Here is a 14,714-nt window from a genome sequence, read left to right as displayed (position 1 = left end):
AGCCAAATAATACAGCAATTTTCTTTGTAGTAACAGCACCACCAGCAGCAACAATAGCACCACCAGTAGCACAATAGCACCACCAGCAGTTAACAATAGCACCACTCAGCAGCACAATAGCAGCACCAATAGCAGCAACAACAGTAGCACCACCAGTAGCAACAATAGTACACTACTAGTAGCAACAATAGCAGTACCACTCAACAATAGTACCACCACTCAGTAGCACGATGTTAACTAATTAGCACACAGCACCAATTAGCAGCAATAATAGTAGCACCAATTATAGCAACAGCACCAGCACCAGCAGCAACAATAGCACCAGTGTTAACAATAGCAGCACCACCAGTAGCACCACTAGCAGCACACGCACCACTATAGCAATAATAGCGCACCACTAGCAAGCAACAATAGCACCACTAGCAGCAACAATAGCAGCACCACTAGTAGTACAATAGTAGCACCACCAGTAGCAAATAATAGCACCACAATAATAGTACTACTACTAGTAGTAATGATAGCACTACTAGCAATAATAGTACTACTAGTAGCAATAATAGTAGTACTACTAGTAGTAACAGTACTAGTACTAGTAGCAATAATAGTACTAGTAGCAATAATAGTAGTACTACTAGTAGTACTACTAGTAGTAATAATAGTACTACTAGTAGCAATAATAGTACTACTAGTAGCAATAATAGTACTACTAGTAGCAATAATAGTAGTACTACTAGTAGCAATAATAGTAGTACTACTAGTAGCAATAATAGTACTACTAGTAGCAATAATAGTACTAGTAGCAATAATAGTAGTACTACTAGTAGTAATAATAGTACTACTACTAGTAGTAATAATAGTACTACTAGTAGTAATAATAGTACTACTACTAGTAGTAATAATAGTACTACTAGTAGTAATAATAGTACTACTAGTAGTAATAATAGTACTACTAGTAGCAATAATAGTAGTACTACTAGTAGCAATAATAGTAGTACTACTAGTAGCAATAATAGTACTACTAGTAGCAATAATAGTACTAGTAGCAATAATAGTAGTACTACTAGTAGCAATAATAGTACTACTAGTAGCAATAATAGTAGTACTACTAGTAGCAATAATAGTACTACTAGTAGCAATAATAGTACTACTAGTAGTAATAATAGTACTACTAGTAGCAATAATAGTAGTACTGCTAGTAGTAATAATAGCACTACTAGTAGCAGCAATAATACAACTACTAGCAGCAATATTACTACTAGCAGCAATAATAGTACTACTACTAGTAGTAATAATAGTACTACTACTAGCAGCAATAGTAGTACTACTAGTAGCAATAATAGTAGTACTTGTAGCAATAATAGTAGTACTTGTAGCAATAATAGTAGTACTTGTAGCAATAATAGTAGTACTACTAGTAATAGTAGTAGTAATCATCACACAAGTTATTTAACTCAAATAAAACATTCAGTGGTTAGTAAAAACATCATCTTTTTCTTCAACATTTATTGAAATGCAACACAGCGAGTCCAGCATAAAAAAAATATAAACACGTTTCGTCAAGTTATTGATCAGGCGGGGTTGCCAACATGCGGTCCTCGCAGGGCTACCAACTTCAGGGAAGACTTAGGTAGGCTGCCGTCATTAAGGAAATATACACAGGGCTACCAACTACAGGTCAGCACATGGGTACCAACTACAGGTCAGCACAGGGCTATGAACTTAAGGGAACACTTAGGCAGGCTGCCGTCATTAAGGAAATATACACAGGGCTACCAACTACAGGTCAGCACATGGGTACCAACTACAGGTCAACACAGGGCTATGAACTTAAGGGAACACTCAGGCAGGCTGCCGTCATTAAGGGAAATACATGGGCTGCCAACTACAGTTCAACACAGGGCTACCAACTACATGTCAACACAGGACTACCAACTTAAGGGAACACTCAGGCTGCCGTCATTAAGGGGGAATACACAGGGCTACCAACTATAGGTCAACATAGGGCTACAACTACAGGTCAACACAGGGCTACCGACTTAAGGGAAGACCCAGGCGGGCTGTCGTCATTAAGGGAAATACATGGGCTGCCAACTACAGTTCAACACAGGGCTACCAACTACATGTCAACACAGGACTACCAACTTAAGGGAACACTCAGGCAGGCTGCCGTCATTAAAGGGAATACACAGGGCTACCAACACAGGTCAACACAGGGCTACCAATTATAGTTCAGCACAGGGCTACCAACCTCAGGACAACACAGACTTAACAACGAAGCCACATAAGGGCTACCAACATTAGAGGGCTATGCAGGGGTACCATCGTTAAAGAGCTCCGTAGACCTGCCTTCAAGCCCACACAGGGCTACCAACCTCAGGAATTAAACAGAGCTGCAATCCCGGGGGGGGGGAATAAACATATAAACAGGTTTGCCAACTACTACACACGGGGAAAGGGACAAGAGCTTACGTCAGCAGAAGGAAAACAGGGATAGCAACATGATGGACAATACCGAGCTACTGACTCCAGAAATAATCAGATATGACGGTATACAGTTGATAAGTAAAACGTATGTGTAACAAAAGGGTATTTCTAGTCTGGAAACGTTTCGTCTACACGACGGGCGTCTTCAGTCCAATGCGGGAAAAGGTGGAAAATGAGGAGTAGTTTTGAGGTGGTCAGTCCCTCAGCCTGAAGAAGAGTTCAGCTCCATAGTCCAGAACATTGTTCCAGACAATGGAGTTGAAATCTTCTCCAGGCTGAGCCTGAGGGACTGACCACCTCCACACTCCGTCTTCAAGGGTGATGGAATGATTGTATCGTCTTACATCTCTACTGCTTCTGCTGCCTCCTCTGTACTCGACTGAAGAAACCTATTGTGTAGGGCGAAACGTTTCGGAATATACCCAATTGTTATATATGTGTCTTATAAATCATCTAGGATGGTACAATAAGGTACAAGAATAAAATGGAACAGAGTAAAATGTCGACATATCGGTCATACGAAAACTTGATCAAATGGATAGGCTCCTACGTGAGCCATATTATAAAGCATTCCACTTTTTTTTTTCTTATTGTCCATTTTGACAAGTAGTCTTGGTAACAATGATTTGTAGGTACCTAAACCATGATAGTTTGGGAGTAGATAACATACATAAATTTTTTTACTATTTTTAAGCGTTGTTTACAAAATTCTTTGGATATATTTGCATATATATTTTTCTGTTACTACGAAGTTGTTAAGGGAGGGAGAAGAAGATGAAAATAAACAAGATAAAGCCAAACATTAAATTTCTATGCTAAGCTAGCAACAACTGTCTATAAACTCCATGACTACACTTAACGCTACTGGCAACACATTCAGCGAATCTGGATTCCTCGCACAAAAGTCCGTAAAAACGGCTGAAGAAGATGGACTTGTTCGTCACATTATGGCACTTATTCGGAAAGGGATCATATGGCTCAAGCCATTCGGAGCCCTTACAGCCAGGAATGACAACTTCCTCAGGAAGGGATCATTCGGCTCCAGCCGTTCGAAGCCCTTACAGCCAGGAATAACAACTTCCTCAGGAAGGGATCATACGGCTCCAGCCGCTCGAAGCCCTTACAGCCAGCAATAACAACTTCCTCAGGAAGGTATCATACGGCTCCAGCCTTCCGGAGTCCTTACAGCCAGCAATAACAACTTCGCCAGAAAGGGCTCACACGGCTCAAGCCTTTGTAGCCCTCATAACCAGCAACAACAACTTCAGAACGGTTCAAACAGCTCAAGCCGTCGTACCCCTTACAACCAACAATAACAACTATCTCGAGAAATCCTCTATTCTTGGCTTTGATTTAGAGGAACAAGACTTTAAGAGACGAAGATTAATCTTGGCGAAGACAAGACATACGTCGTAGAGCAAGCTGTGTGTGAATGTTGTGTTACAAAGTTCTGTGTTGCATTACGAAGCTATACATAAGAACAAGTGTCCCAGCATGAGCTTGCTCTGCAACCTGAGTGTATTCTTCGTCACTGTTGTCAGTTACGTCATTCGAATCCACGGAAAATGGACGCCATTTTTTTTAACATCAGTCAACAAACATCAATCGGTTTATTAATATACAAAATAATCAACCGGTTAATCATATAACTAATTAATGAATTAGCTAATTAATCAGTTCAGTCGCCCAACCAGTTAATAACATAATCGACTGATCACTCATGTAATCAACTAATAGATAATGACATATCTAATCAATCGATAAGTTAGTTAGTCAACAGGATGATTAACTGAATGAGGTGTATCTACAAAACCTCTGCTAAATCTCTCTTGTTCCTGCCATTATCTATCACCATATATCTTCGTCTACCATTATCTACCTCCATCTGATATCACGGATCATTATCCTTTCAATCTCTCGTAAACTATTATATTATATCATTCGTATCTTTGCTACTACTACTACTACTGCTGCTGCTATCTCATCTACGGTTACTTCTGACACTTAACGACTATTACCTATTATTAACTTTGATCTACCATCTACCATGTATCAAGCCATCCATCTACTCCCTAAAGTTGATTTCGGTCTGACCGAAGTAGCCATTGCTGGTCTCGTAGTGGTTGGGAGAGTCTTCGCAGGGGATGGAGTTCTGGGCGTGGTCGCAGACTAGCGCCACCTGCAAGGAGACCGAAGGTTATATTGATTTTTAACACGAAGAATTAGACACATGTGCAACATCTAGGTAACTTCATTTGTCTTAGACACATGTGCAACATCTGGAAGATACCCATATGATGCAGGTGTCTAATACTTCATCTTGTCGGTATTGTATATTGTAAGCAAACATGTTGCAATGGGAAGACACGAGTTGTAATTGGGAAGACGTTTTGCTCTATGCAGAGTTTTATCAACGCACGTTTCGCGCTGTCTGTAGAGTTTTATCAAACCATGTTTAGCTTCGTGTAAGGTTTCAAGTTACGTTTCACTCTGTGTAGGCATTTAACAAGTTATGTTTTGCTCTGTGTAGGGATTTATGAAGCTATCCATGTACTGGGGTGATAGTGAATATAATAAGTTAATTTAAGAGCAAAATATAAAAAAATCTTGAAAATGTTTATCAGTCCACAATTAAGTATAGAATATATATATATATATATATATATATATATATATATATATATATATATATATATATATATATTTATATATATATATATATATATATGTATATATATATAAATCTGGAGTATCTCTTAAAAATATTTGGATTGTTTGACCGCTCTGAGTATGTTCCACGATAGGTATATCATCAGTGTATATTTCTCGTTGAATATACGCTGATGATATACCTGTAGTGTATGTATACTAGGAGATATGTATCTATGTATGTACACTGAAAGGTGTGTATTTCTCTTTATATGTATAATGAGAAGTGAATAACTATGTATAGTGAGGCATGTATATCTCTGTGTATGTATTGTGAGATGTGTGTATTTTTAAAATGAAAGGGGGTAAGGCTATGTACACTGAATGGTGTGTATCATTCTGTGTATGTAAAACCTGGTAAAGTGTATGGTAGAGTTATAATTGAAAGAATTAAGAGTAAGACAAGGTGTCTGTCTCAATGAGGGGCTAAAGACACTGTATCAACATTCGTGGGTCCCGGATTATTCAACATCTTACCAGAATATATCAGAAACACTGCTGGGACAAGTATCTTCACCAGGTGCCAGATCAACCAGGTTGTGATGGATATGTGGGGCTGCAAGCCACCAACGGCAACAGCTTGGTTGACCAGGTAAGCACCAGACGACCCTGGGCCATGGCCGGGCTCAGGGAGTAGAAAAACTCTCGGAACTCATCAAGGGTATATCAAAGGTGTATGTTTACTAAGAGTTGTGTATCTACTACACTGTTACCACCTGGCTACAGGGGTTAACATCTCTGTCCAAATCATCATCTCCGCGGGACACCGGCCAGTGAAGGCGCCAGTCGTAAATTAAATCACCTTTTGTTTTTTTTTGTGAAATGGAGACTGAGTGTGGTAGGTGGTAATGACGGTGATTCCTCAGGAGCGGAGTTCTCAGGCCAGAAATTACTTTCTCTCAACACCTGGCCACTGCGTCTTACCTTTCCCTCTCACGCGCGACGCTGCCTCTCACTCGCGGTATTACACAGACGACCTTCTTGAAGATGCTACCTGGCTCCTCTTCCATACGTCCCACTGACCTGACTCTCAGTTGGAACCAGTTTTTTTTTAAACCGCCTCCACCATCACCACCACCATAACCAACACTACTAACACCACCACTACTAACACTATTGCTACCACCATCACCACTACTAACACCAAATTTATCTTAATGTGATCATATTTCGCTTCGCTATCACCTCTTTCTTCGACTACACACATTTACACGTCCACACACACACACACAAGCACACACACAGTGAAGAAGCAGGGACAGGAGCTATGAATCGACCCCTGTAAGCACAACTAGGTAAGTACACACACACACACACACACACACACACACACACACACACACACACACACACACACACACACACACACACACACACACACACACACACATTTGCAACATTCTAGACGACATTTAAAAAAAAAAAAATCCACGTACAAAACATCACACTGGAATTCCAATCCCATCCAGACTGCAACATATCATCACCTCTCCAACATGAAGGACTGGTGATGTTTTGTTCGTCAGGAAAACAGGACAATTGTCTCGTGGAACGACACGCGAGTCTCGCCACATAAGCGGAGTTTATGGGTTTACGATTATGAAAAATAATAAAAAAAAAAACAGTTTGGAGATTAGTGAATAAATTTTTTACCACAAAAAAAAAAAAATCGTCCAAATCTTTAATAATACTGGCGAATATCCAGCGGCTTTTCTGTACGACCCGTGTGGGTCTAGCGCTTAGTTATAATAATAATCCAACAGTCTTCAAATATATGGAGTATTTTTTTTTTTTTTGGACAGCACACACATATACTGAAACCAAAATGGTATATGATTCCGTGGTGTGATGGCCGTAAAAGTCAAAAATAATAGACAAAAATTGTCATTGGGGTTTTTTTGGACCTGAAAATTGATAATTAGGAAGAAAAAATTGAAGAAGATAATGTAATTGTCTTCAGCGGGAGAGACGTGATATATATATATATATATATATATATATATATATATATATATATATATATATATATATATATATATATATATATATATATATATAATTTATCACACTGGCCGATTCCCACCAAGGCAGGGTGGCCCGAAAAAGAAAAACTTTCACCATCATTCACTCCATCACTGTCTTGCCAGAAGGGTGCTTTACACTACAGTTTTTAAACTGCAACATTAACACCCCTCCTTCAGAGTGCAGGCACTGTACTTCCCATCTCCAGGACTCAAGTCCGGCCTGCCGGTTTCCCTGAATCCCTTCATAAATGTTACTTTGCTCACACTCCAACAGCACGTCAAGTATTAAAAACCATTTGTCTCCATTCACTCCTATCAAACACGCTCACGCATGCCTGCTGGAAGTCCAAGCCCCTCGCACACAAAACCTCCTTTACCCCCTCCCTCCAACCTTTCCTAGGCCGACCCCTACCCCGCCTTCCTTCCACTACAGACTGATACACTCTTGAAGTCATTCTGTTTCGCTCCATTCTCTCTACATGTCCGAACCACCTCAACAACCCTTCCTCAGCCCTCTGGACAACAGTTTTGGTAATCCCGCACCTCCTCCTAACTTCCAAACTACGAATTCTCTGCATTATATTCACACCACACATTGCTCTCAGACATGACATCACCACTGCCTCCAGCCTTCTCCTCGCTGCAACATTCATCACCCATACTTCACACCCATATAAGAGCGTTGGTAAAACTATACTCTCATATATTCCCCTCTTTGCCTCCAAGGACAAATATATATATTTGTATATATATATATATATATATATATATATATATATATATATATATATATATATATATATATATATATATATATATATTGTTTATATACATTATGCATTAAACACTACCATTCATAATTTACGTTATAAACTATCAGAATGACCGATCTGGTCCAGCATGACCTGGTGGACCGACCTGGCCCAGCATGACCTGGTTTACTGACCTGGTTGAAGACAGTGTCCTGGCCGCAGATGAAGGACCACATGCGGGTCCGGAGGAACTGTTCAGAATCCAGGTACGGGTAACAGACATGGAAGACCCGGCAACCGTTGGCGAGGTCAGCATAGTAACCGTACTTAAGACCATCACAGCTGAGGGAGAGAGAGCTTGCTGAGAGTAGAGGAGCTTACTGAGGGAGAGAGAGAGAGCTTGCTTCTAGGGAGAGGTTTATGAGAGAGGAGGAGGTTGCTGAGCTGAGAAAGAGAGGGAGCTTGTTCTGTGTGTGAGAGAGAGAGAGAGAGAGAGGAGCTTGAGTGGGAGAAGTAGGTGGGCTGTTGAGAAAAGGGAAAATTAATGGGAGAGAGAGACAGAGGGGGGAGGTTACTTAAACAGTATGGGACAGACAGATGGAACAGGTAGATGGAGTAAAATGGAGGGATGCAGTTGGTACTCCATAGATGGAGTGCATCCATTCATTTAAGCAGGCGAAAAACAAAATGCCTTCTAGATTTAAGTAAAAGATTGAGGGAGATACCTACTTGGTTGAAAGGGGGAAGTACATAGATGGTTATAGAAAGAGAGAAGTATCTGCAGGATAAGTTGTGATGGAGGAGGAGGAGGGAGGGAAGACGGGGTTCAAGTGGAGGGGGAAGCAGGGGTTCAAATGGAAGGTTCAAACAGGTGTTCAGTTGGAAGGTTCAAACAGGGGTTCAAATGGAAGGTTTAAACAGGGGTTCAGTTGGAAGGCTCAAACAGGGGTTCAAATGGAAGGTTTAAACAGGGGTTCAGTTGGAAGGTTCAAATAGGGGTTCAAATGGAAGGTTTAAACAGGGGCTCAGTTGGAAGGTTCAAACAGGGGTTCAAATGGAAGGTTTAAACAGGGGTTCAAATGGAAGGTTCAAACAGGGGTTTAAATGGAAGGTTCAAACAGAGGTTCATATGGAAGGTTCAAACAGGGGTTCAAATGAAAGGTTCAGAGGTTCAAATGGAAGGTTTAAACAGGAGTTCAGTTGGAAGGTTCAAACAGGGGTTCAAATGGAAGGTTTAAACAGGGGTTCAGTTGGAAGGTTCAAACAGGGGTTCAAATGGAAGGTTTAAGCGGGTTTAGTTGGAAGGTTCAAACAGGGGTTCAAATGGAAGGTTTAAACAGGGGTTCAAATGGAAGGTTCAAACAGCGGTTCAAATGAAAGGTTCAAACAGGGGTTCAAATGGAAGGTTCAAACAGGGGTTTAAATGGAAGGTTCAAACAGGGGTTTAAATGGAAGGTTCAAACAGGGGTTCAAATGAAAGGTTCAGAGGTTCAAATGGAAGGTTTAAACAGGGGTTCAAATGGAATGTTCAAACAGGGGTTCAAATGGAACGTTCAAACAGGGGTTCAGTTGGAAGGTTCAAACAGGGGTTCAAATGGAAGGTTTAGACAGGGGTTCAAATGGAAGGTTCAACCAGGGGTTTAAATGGAAGATTCAAACAGGTTCAAATGGAAGGTTCAAACAGGGGTTCAAATGAAAGGTTCAGAGGTTCAAATGGAAGGTTTAAACAGAGGTTTAAATGGAAGGTTCAAACAGGGGTTCAAATGGAAGGTTCAAACAGGGGTTTATTTGGAAGGTTCAAACAGGGGTTCAAATGGAAGGTTCAAAATGGAAGGTTCAGGGTTCAAATGAAAGGTTCAAATGGAAGGTTCAAACAGGGGTTCAAATGGAAGGTTCAAACAGGGGTTCAAATGAAAGGTTCAGAGGTTCAAATGGAAGGTTTAAACAGAGGTTTAAATGGAAGGTTCAAACAGGGGTTCAAATGGAAGGTTCAAACAGGAGTTCAAATGGAAGGTTCAAACAGGGGTTCAAATGAAAGGTTCAGAGGTTCAAATGGAAGGTTTAAACAGAGGTTTAAATGGAAGGTTCAAACAGGGGTTTATTTGGAAGGTTCAAACAGGGGTTCAAATGGAAGGTTCAAACAGGGGTTCAAATGGAAGGTTCAAACAGGGGTTCAAATGGAAGGTTCAAACAGGGGTTCAAATGGAAGGTTCAAACAGGGGTTCAACTGGAAGGTTCAAACAGGGGTTCAAATGGAACGTTCAAACAGGGGTTCAAATAGAAGGTTCAAACAGGGGTTCAAATGGAAGGTTCAAACAGGGGTTCAAATGGAAGGTTCAGCTGGGAGACTTCAGTAGTGTCAGTCTGAGCTGGGAGACTTCAGTAGTGTCAGCTGGGAGACTGTAGTGTCTCTGAGCTGGGAGACTTCAGTAGTGTCAGCTGGGAGACTGAGCTGGGAGACTTCAGTAGTGTCAGTCTGAGCTGGGAGACTTCAGTAGTGTCAGTCTGAGCTGGGAGACTTCAGTAGTGTCAGTCTGAGCTGGGAGACTTCAGTAGTGTCAGTCTGAGCTGGGAGACTTCAGTAGTGTCAGTCTGAGCTGGGAGACTTCAGTAGTGTCAGTCTGAGCTGGGAGACTTCAGTAGTGTCAGTCTGAGCTGGGAGACTTCAGTAGTGTCAGTCTGAGCTGGGAGACTTTTGTAGTGTCAGTCTGAGCTGGGAGACTTCAGTAGTGTCAGTCTGAGCTGGGAGACTTCAGTAGTGTCAGTCTGAGTGTCAGTCTGAGCTGGGAGACTTCAGTAGTGTCAGTCTGAGCTGGGAGACTTCAGTAGTGTCAGTCTGAGCTGGGAGACTTCAGTAGTGTCAGTCTGAGCTGGGAGACTTCAGTAGTGTCAGTCTGAGCTGGGAGACTTCAGTAGTGTCAGTCTGAGCTGGGAGACTTCAGTAGTGTCAGTCTGAGCTGGGAGACTTCAGTAGTGTCAGTCTGTGCTGGGAGACTGGGAGACTTCAGTAGTGTCAGTCTGAGCTGGGAGACTTCAGTAGTGTCAGTCTGAGCTGGGAGACTTCAGTAGTGTCAGTCTGAGCTGGGAGACTTCAGTCTGAGTGTCAGTCTGAGCTGGGAGACTTCAGTAGTGTCAGTCTGAGCTGGGAGACTTCAGTAGTGTCAGTCTGAGCTGGGAGACTTCAGTAGTGTCAGTCTGAGCTGGGAGACTTCAGTAGTGTCAGTCTGAGCTGGGAGACTTCAGTAGTGTCAGTCTGAGCTGGGAGACTTCAGTAGTGTCAGTCTGAGCTGGGAGACTTCAGTAGTGTCAGTCTGAGCTGGGAGACTTCAGTAGTGTCAGTCTGAGCTGGGAGACTTCAGTCTGAGCTGGGAGACTTTAGTAGTGTCAGTCTGAGCTGGGAGACTTCAGTCAGTCTGAGCTGGGAGACTTCAGTAGTGTCAGTCTGAGCTGGGAGACTTCAGTAGTGTCAGTCTGAGCTGGGAGACTTCAGTAGTGTCAGTCTGAGCTGGGAGACTTCAGTAGTGTCAGTCTGAGCTGGGAGACTTCAGTAGTGTCAGTCTGAGCTGGGAGACTTCAGTAGTGTCAGTCTGAGCTGGGAGACTTCAGTAGTGTCAGTCTGAGCTGGGAGACTTCAGTAGTGTCAGTCTGAGCTGGGAGACTTCAGTAGCGTCAGTCTGAGCTGGGAGACTGGTGGTGATGGGTGGTGGTGGTGATAGGTGATGGTGGTGGTGATGGGTGGTGGTGATGGGTGGTGGTGATGGGTGGTGGTGATGGGTGGTGGTGGTGATAGGTGGTGGTGGTAATGGGATTGTACCGGGATGATGATACGAGTGCTGAAAAACAACAATGACAGCTCCCTAATGTGGTAATTGTGGCTAACCACAGACGCACACATAGTGTATATATATATGTATATATATATATACATATATATATATATATATATATATATATATATATATATATATATATATATATATATATATATATATATATATATATATACAACTGTCACTGTTGTTAAAAATACAACCACTACTCACTAGAACACTATATTGGTGATTTGGTTATTATGATAGGTTTAAAGCCTATCGACTACAAGAGGGTCATTAAGCTACTGATCACCTATACCCCACCAGTCAACATTACTCTAGTACCTAACGTAGGTATGAAACATTACATACACTGCTGCTCTCAGCGCATGACCCATCAAGGGAGGTTCCTTGATGCTGGTGAGGAGCTCTTGATCAAGGGAATTGGATCTGTGCTCCAGTTCCCTGAATTGAGCCTGAATGCCTTCCATCCCCCCCCCACATGCACTGTATAATCCTCTGGGTTTAGCGCTCTCCCATGATTATAATAATCTCAGCGCACGACATACTCTTCGGAATACAGACAAAATAGTCAGGGGTGTTTGTATGATACAGTCATACAGTATGTATGATACAGTCATACAGTATGTATGATACAGTCATACAGTATGTATGATACAGTCATACAATATGTATGATACAGTCATACAGTATGTATAGTCATACTACTTACTAGAATGCTTATAATGTCTCAGACGTTAATTTTTCTTTCCATCTTGAAGACTGAGGTCATCCTTCACTCGTTTATTGCATTAACTCTGTTCTAATATCGTCTTTTACTTTGAATCGCGTTTTCACGTGTTAATCGTCGTTTTAAGGGGTGTTTTCTGTATGCGTTTTCCTGTCAGTCGTCGAGTTTGGTTGGTCAGAGGTCGTGGAGTCGTCCCAGGAGTCGAGCGCAACAGAATAAGGTCAGCAATGAAACTGTAAAAAAGGCATAAGGACATAATAGACCAAATTCGCACAAAAGAAAGTTTAGATAAAAAGTTTGAGAAATATCTCATTTTTGGAATGAAGGGAAAATAAGGGATTAAATTAAATAAAAGTTAGTTCAGGAAATCTGATGTGTCTTTTAAATAATCTGTTCACGTCTTCAAGACAACTCAAATTGCCAAAAAAAGGAGCCTCGGGCGATTTTAACCCTTATGTAATTCCGATACTATGTACAGATTACCATGTTCACCCTGAACGAGTGTTTGTAGCACTCTCTTGCCAACTACATGTCATTGTGGGGTCAGACGAGTGAAAAAAAATTTGTGTGAGTGTGAATAGTGGTAATGAGGTTGTTGTGTGACTAATCAAGAACGGCATATGTTGTGCCCATAGGTGTATCTCATATGTTGTCATGAAAAAAATAAACTTATGTTGTTCTTATAGTTTTTTAAAGTATTTATGGTTATTCTTATTTTTTTTAATATTCTTGTATGTGTCTGGGCCCAAACACAGCACAGACCTTCGGATCACCTGCCCATCAGCACAGAACAAGAAGTCAAATCACCCGTACCAGCACAGTGCAAGCATCCGACCCAAGAGCTTCCTGCAGCCACTGACCTGAATCCCGTAGCGATGGGTCCTCCGTTGATGACGGTAGCGTTGGAGGGGAGTTCGTAGAGTGTCGGAGAGGAGTCAGCGATGACGGTGTGGAGGAGACAGGAGGCCAACACAACCAACACCACACCTGCAGAGACGGAGACACATCGGTGGTCAGCGATAGACAACGATTATCAACGATTATCATTGTATATTTTTACGTAGAGACGAGGTAGAGACAGTCACGAGACATGGAGTAATGGGACTCTTGGAAGGGTCGAAGATTCCAGGTATAGTGTTAAAGTGAAAGGAATTCCCAGCATGACAAACATTCCTGCTTGAAATGCACAGCAAGTAAACTACATTTTTGTTTACTGCAGAAAAAGAAATAAAATGATTTTGTATTGGTATCCCAGTGCCCGAGTCTGAGACCTTACCAGAGTTGCAGGTATGTGTGAAGACGCGGGTAATAAACCTTTTACAAGGTCCACGCTCATGCAGATGACGTGATGAGCACAAGACCTGAAGATCTGTCGGGGTCCACATGAATAATTCAACGGTTGAAAGTGAAAACTAGTAATACTGTAAATTCAGAAGCTCTACCAAGATGGGCAACAGAAAACGACGTGTAACAAGCTTTTCTGTATAAATGAACGATTCAGGTCTGTCTGACTGGCTGACATTTGAGAATGTGTGATCCTGTTTTCCTGACCACTGTTGGTTCCACACAGTCACCACGTTCCTGCGGACCGCTGAATGAAATTACGAAGCGTTTTGAAATGAAACAAATTTGGCATATAATGCAATCTTCATAACCTGCAGTAACAGCCTGGTTGACCAGGCCCTGATTCACCGGGAGGCCTGGTCATGGACCGGGCCGCGGGGGCGTTGATCCCCGGAATAACCTCCAGGTAACCTCCAGGTAACCTAAATAAATTACATACAGCAGAACAGCGTTTAGCTGATAATCTGATAAAACGTTGAAAAAGTGATGTGTCTAAACAGGATGTATACACTGACAGTTGTATCTCAGCATACACACGCTGATAGTTTTCTTCAATCCTATTTTAGGGATTAAAGTATTCTTGTCAGGTGGCAGAAAAGGTTTTGTGTAACCCTAAATTACCCAAGTGTAGTCAACAGGCTTTAAATCTCATTAACCAGCCTGTTGTCCCAAATTCGAATATCCTGTTTACGTGTATCTGTAATACAAAATTCCACATATAGATTGCTATATTTTAAATGAAAACAAAGATGCTGGAAACCTAACTTACTCTTGACAGGCTGAAAGACGAAGGACCGTCAAGCAGTGTGCTCGTGCTGGATGTCTTACTTTAAATAAC

At 41.7% G+C, this 14,714-nt stretch overlaps 1 protein-coding gene across 1 annotated transcript; it reads right to left on the bottom strand.

Moving 5' to 3' along the window:
* Positions 1–1,488: 1,488 nt before the first annotated feature.
* Positions 1,489–13,519, bottom strand: LOC128689289 (U-scoloptoxin(01)-Cw1a; the record flags this gene model as incomplete). The annotated part of the gene is given in 3 exon segments (XM_070081918.1): positions 1,489–4,663; positions 8,164–8,311; positions 13,393–13,519. Coding segments are annotated over 3 exon segments (389 nt in total), but the record flags the coding sequence as incomplete, so codon positions are not given.
* Positions 13,520–14,714: the final 1,195 nt, after the last annotated feature.

Source organism: Cherax quadricarinatus, unplaced genomic scaffold, assembly GCF_038502225.1.
Source record: "Cherax quadricarinatus isolate ZL_2023a unplaced genomic scaffold, ASM3850222v1 Contig5036, whole genome shotgun sequence".
Taxonomy (NCBI): domain Eukaryota; kingdom Metazoa; phylum Arthropoda; class Malacostraca; order Decapoda; family Parastacidae; genus Cherax; species Cherax quadricarinatus.
Note: the sequence above shows the minus strand (reverse complement) of the source record. Positions and strands in the feature narration are given on the sequence as shown.